Source organism: Rhodamnia argentea, chromosome 10, assembly GCF_020921035.1.
Source record: "Rhodamnia argentea isolate NSW1041297 chromosome 10, ASM2092103v1, whole genome shotgun sequence".
NCBI lineage: Eukaryota > Viridiplantae > Streptophyta > Magnoliopsida > Myrtales > Myrtaceae > Rhodamnia > Rhodamnia argentea.
Genome location: NC_063159.1, coordinates 12,936,712 through 12,942,747, shown reverse-complemented (window position 1 = coordinate 12,942,747; position 6,036 = coordinate 12,936,712). Strand labels below are relative to the sequence as shown.

Sequence of the window (6,036 nt, the reverse complement as noted above, 5' to 3'; positions counted from 1 at the left end):
ATTCGTACATTTAAAGAATTACATTTTTCTTCACAACTCCATCGGGTTGACTTATTTTACCAGACATTTCACACTAAATTTCACTCCTATTTGTTTCGTTAATTTATTTTGTTGAGCACTCCTCGTATGCCTGGTGTTTTTTTCACCCACTTTGCAAGTTCTTTTGGGTTTGCTATAAAATCACGTCAATTTTTATGGAGAAAATTTAAAAAAAAAGGTATGGAGTGTCTTTATTTTCTCAAATAAGGATTTGAAATGGATTTTATTTTCAATAAGGGCTTGGAGTACACTCATTATTAAAGAAAGGCTTGGAGTACACTTATTATTTCCAAAAAGAGTCTGACCAATGGTATTTCGTCATTTGCATTTTTCGAATTTTTTCCTTTTTTTTTCCTTTTTTTCTTCAAGAAAGAGAACGACCATTGGTACACCCGGCTACCGATGAGAGCTAGGCGACCTCGCCTAGAGAAGGCGAGGAACAGCTTGCTGTGGCCATCGAGAGTAGCCCTCGCTAGATGAGGCCGCCCGACCCTTGTCGGTGGTTGGCCATCCCGTTAGACCGGCCACCGCCAAGCTCTTCTTTCAAACAATAATGACACTTCAAGCCCTTATGTGAAAAATGAGGGTACTTCAAATCCTTATTTGAAATTTCTTCCCTTTTTTATGCTTTCATCATTTTGGTACAAGTATTTGCATTCAATATCTACATCAATTTTTCAGGTATACCTCGAACAATTACATTCAATAAACTCATCTAAAACACCAAACTTTAATTTATGGTTCACTAATATACTATCAAGATATAGAAAATTTGTAAAAAAAGTCTTAAACTTATTGCAATTTTGTCAATTGAGTTCTTGATGTTTTAAGTTTGCTAACTAAATCCTCAACATTTTCACTTTTTGTTCATCGAGTCCTAATGATCGAAAATTACCGATGTGGATACCGATCGTCCTATGTGGGATGGCCAACGATGATATGGATAATTATAAATAAATTTTAATATGCTTTTTGAATATTTTGCTATTTTTTATTTTTATTTTCTTTTCTTTTTTTTGGTTTTTTTCTTTAGCGGTCGGCGAGGGTCGCCGGACCCTCGCCCGCTACAGGTGAGGACCGTGACGCCTTGCCGACCTCAAACGAGGGTCATGGCCCCGCCCGGCCTTGCCCGGATCTAAGTGAGGCCATAATGGTTGCGGGTGAGGGGCAAGGTTGCCTCGTCCGCCACCGGCGACAAGGCCGAGATTGTCTAAGCGTGGCTAGCCTTGACCGCGGTGCTTGCCTGCCACCGGTGAGGGTTTCATGGCCCTTGCCGCGGCCATTGAGGGCTCGACAACCCTCACTGGCTACTAAAAAAGAGAAATCAAAGAAAAAAAATCAAAAAATCAAAAAATATAATAAAATATCATTAAAAATTATCCACGTCAATGCCGACCATGCCACGTAGGACGGGAGGGGTCTACGTTAGCGATTGTTGGCCAATTGGATTCAATTGGCAAAAATTTTATGATCGAATTGACAAAAATGCAATATATTTAAAACATTTTTGAAAATTTCCCTTTCATATATTTTAGAAATTGCCATATATCTTGAAGTTTTCCAGCTCAACAAGCAAGATAATTGTGGTTTTATAGTTAATTAGATAGAGTAAAACTGAAAATAAAGTGAAAAATAAAATCACCGGACAACGGACATATGAGAAATAATGCACATAATAAGTTAATGAAAGCCACAAATAGAAGTGAAATTAGATTAGAAAACAAAACAGTGAGAAATTTCGACCATTAGAAATTAAAGTACACATTGGAAAAAAAAAATTAACAAAGAAGAAGAAGAAGAAGAAGATACCCACCATAAGTAATAGGGCCATTGCACGAGGGATGGGATATCGAGTATTGTGGAGTGCTGTCTATAATGAAATCTTTCTGATGTGTCGTCCATTTTATGTAGTTGCTACCTTGTTTCGGACTTACTCTATTTAGCATCAATATTTGGAACTGGAGAAGTAGTTCAAATCAGGGACATCATGAAGCAATTCGAGCTGGTGCTTATTTGACGTCGAACAATAGCTAGACAAATACCAACACCAAGAATCATTTAGAACTTGTTCCATTATTTAACAACATCTTAGAAAGTCCTTTTCCAATTTTCAAAATTGTGGAGGGAAAACAACACATGCTTATAAACCAATCATCTCGAGTCTTGTAGTAGGACGAAAGAGTGGGCATATAATATAGGGATCAAGCAATGAAAAGGAGCTTTTTCTTCTCTGTGCGCATATTTGTCTAATGAGAAATAGAGTAGTAAAGAAAAGAATGGAGTAATGATTAGAGAGAAAGAGAGCAGAACTCAAGCTACTTTTGCTTTATCTTACATCGAACGAAGGTAATTCAAATCTAGTTGGAACGGCATCGAATTGCTTGCGCATTTCCAACAAGAATTGAGTGAACCATGCAAAAGTTTGGAAAAACGTTGGACACACTCCGTTGCATCATGTGTATTGCTATGTCTTTGCCTATATATATATATTTGTTCGAAATAATTGAGACTTTCATTAATCAAAGGTTCTTGAAAAGGAAGCACAACTAGCGTCTAAACAAAGTAGATCCCAAAGAGGTTGTGGAGGCTTAGATAGCCAATTAAGGAGAAAGAGGCCCGAGCCTATGGGCCTTTGCGACTCAGTCCGCGAGGGGCAAAAACTACTTGAACCTCTTGTAAATGATTTAGCATTTCCTTGCAGTCTTCCACCACATTTTTGATGGACCATGGGCTTTGGTCCACGTTGAGGAGGCCCTCCACGATAGATTTGCAATCTGACACCAGTCCTTAGATCTGCCTCGTACGTCACTCCCCAGTCCCCCCCACCCCGAAGCTTCCCACAGGCGCAGCACTCCCTCGCGTAAGGCAAGGGTTTCGGCCATGACAGATGAATCTGCGCGGATCTTCTAGGCAAAACCATCCATCAGGGTTCCATCGCTATCTCTACAGATGCCGGCGACCGAAGCTTCAGATTTCTCCTCCGACCACGAAGCATCAACGTTGAGATTTCGCCAACCGCGATCTTCCATGTCTTTGCCCATATAATCTGGCCAAAAATCGTGCTTCTTTGCTATCCTTCCCTGGAAAACAAGTCTCTTTCCTGCATAGCTGCTCCGCCAAACCTCCTCGAAAACCAATAGCACCAATCACAACCATGACTGAGGTTGTCTCGAGCATCCTCGGACCTCTCGTGGAGAAACTGGCTTCATCGGCTGTTGAAGAAATTCAACTGGTATGTGGCGTCAAGGCTGACCGAGAGAAGCTCAAGAACACGCTAAAGATGATCCAGGAGGTGCTCGCCGACGCTGAGCAGAAGCAAATAAAAGAACCAGCTGTGAGGCGTTGGCTGTCGGAGCTTAAAGACTTCTGCTATGATGTCGAGGACGTGCTAGACGAATTCGAAACCAGGGCCTTGTGGAGGCGGGCCAGGTTGACCGAGCGCTTGACCCTCAGAAGGAAGGTACGCTACTTGTCCTCGTGGCTATCCAACTTGATTTTCCAGTTTAAGATGGCAAATAAAATGAAAGAGCTGGGAAAGAGACTTGACGGGATCAATGAAGAGAAAACTAAGTTCAACTTGTCGAGTAATGTTCAAGAAAAGACTATAGTTCCGCGGAGGGAAACTCATTCTTTTGAACCCGCTTTGAATGTGATTGGAAGAGATGAAGAAAAGAAAATGATAATAGACCTGTTGTTGAGAGGATCAGATGATGGTGGAGCTGGAAAGATAGCAGTCATTCCAATCCTTGGAATGGGGGGTACCGGAAAGACGACTCTCGCTAGATTGGCATACAATGACGATAGGGTAAACAAACATTTCGAAGACAAAAAAGTTTGGTTATCCATGCCAGTAAAATTCGAAGTTGAGAAGATAGTAAGAGACGTCATCAAGTCTCTTAGTGATGAAGCAAAATGTGATAGCTGGAGCCTTGAAAAGCTGCAAAAACACCTAAGAGAACTCGTGAAGGACAAAAGGTGTTTGTTCGTAATGGACGACGTGTGGGAAATGAGGAGGGAGGACTGGGTGGGACTGAGAGATTTGTTAGGGGGCGTTTCCGAAGGGAGTAAAGTCATTGTGACTTCGCGGATTAAATCGATCGCCGAAATCATGGGCACTGTCCCTCCGCTTCATTTGGCCAACCTTTCGGAGGAGGAATCTTTGACATTGTTCGTGAAGTGCGCGTTCGATCAAGGGCAAGAGCAGAATCACCCGGACCTTATGGCGATCGCCAAGGAAATCGTGGGCAAGTGCGGGGGAAATCCTCTGGCGGTGAAGACTTTGGGATGCTTGTTGTTTTCAGAGAAAAAGAACCGGGGCGACTGGGAACACGTAAGAGATAGTGAGATTTGGCAATTACAAACTGATATTTTACCTTCACTGAGAATAAGCTACGATCTAATGCCGTCTTACTTGAAACGATGTTTCGCTTATTCCTCGATATTCCCGAAGAACAAGGGGTTCTCCAACTTCGATCTGATCCAACTGTGGATCTCCAACGGGTTTATCCAATCCAGCGGAAATAACCAGGAGCTGGAAGAGATCGGACGGCAGTACTTGGAGGAGCTGTGTTCGAGATCCTTCTTCGATGTTGTCGGGGAAAACTATCCAGCGGTGATCTTCCGAATGCACGACCTCATTCACGAGCTTGCCATTTCTGTGGCACAAACCGAATCATCCAACATGAAAGTGCGCGTGCAGGATATTTCCCCGACGACTCGGCATGTATCATTTCCGGACCTATCTCTTCTACCAAAAGATGAAGTAAGCCGCTGCTTGAGCAAACTCAGCGGCGTTCGTACCATCTTCTTGTCTGAGAGGGGTTCCTCTGGGGAGTTCTTTCTGGAGAGGTGCATTTCGCGATTCAAGCACTTGCGAGTGCTATGGCTAGAGGAGTCTAGCTTCGACCAGCTGCCTAGTTCCATTGGCGGTCTAAAGCATTTGAGGTGTCTTAGTTTGCGCCGCAACGACAATATCGAGAAACTCCCGAGTCGATCTGCGAGCTTTGTAATCTGCAGTGCTTAGACCTTATCGGGTGCATGGAACTCGAGGAATTGCCTGCAGACATGAAGAAGATGATCAGCCTCCACGTTTTGTGGATAACCACGAAACAGCAGCGTCTTCCGGAGAGTGGAATAGGATGCTTGACCTCTCTGCGGTGGCTCTTCATTGGAGAGTGCTCGAATTTGGAGGCCTTGTTCGATGATATCCAATCGCTCACGTCCCTCCGCAAGTTGCTCATTTGGCGTTGTCCGAAGTTGGCCTCCTTACCGCAAGGCATCAAGAATCTGAAGGCATTGGAGGATCTCTGGATTAAAGACTGCAAGAACTTGAGGCTGCCAGAAGGCGAAAGTAGCGGGCCACCCTCCATGTCGAGGCTTCAATCCATCAGATTCAAGGAATTACCGGAACTAGTTTCTTTCCCCGGGTGGCTCGAAGGTTCTGCAAGTACGCTGCAGAGGATAAGAATTGAGGATTGTCCCAACTTGAGTGAATTGCCCGAGTGGCTGCAAAATTGTTCTTCTCTGAGAAAACTGGAGATTAAGAAATGTCCTGGGTTGACCTCTTTACCAGATGGCGTTCGCCGCATTGCCACGTTGACAGAGCTGCGGATAATTGATTGCGAGGGAATTGAGCAGGGCAGCGACGTTGAAGAAGAAGATAATAGCGAATAAATACGACTGAAATATGTAGATTATATTGTCTTGTAAGATATTATCTTATAACAAGAGTGTGGAAATGTGTGGCTAACACCAACAGATTGGCCACTCTACAAATAACTGTGTGCTTTGTGTAAGTGTGTTCTGTCGACCCATATTTGTATTAGAGAGGACCTTTAATAATAATAATAATAATGATAATAAAAAGGTGTGTGTTTTCTTTAAGTTGGTTTTGTGTCCTTTTCATGGATTGGTATTTGAGCTTTCGCTGCGCATGCTCTACGATCGCGGCTAAAAGCGGTAGAGATTGTGGCAAGATCGAGTTTCACATTGACGGTA

The 6,036-nt window shown here is 43.2% G+C and overlaps 1 protein-coding gene across 1 annotated transcript; it reads left to right on the top strand.

Moving 5' to 3' along the window:
- The first annotated feature begins 3,193 nt into the window (after positions 1-3,193).
- On the top strand, positions 3,194-5,062 carry LOC125312709 (putative disease resistance protein RGA4). Its single transcript, XM_048271819.1, has one exon. The coding sequence runs from the start codon at positions 3,194-3,196 to the stop codon at positions 5,060-5,062; it is 1,869 nt and encodes a 622-aa protein (XP_048127776.1).
- The last annotated feature ends 974 nt before the right edge of the window (positions 5,063-6,036 follow it).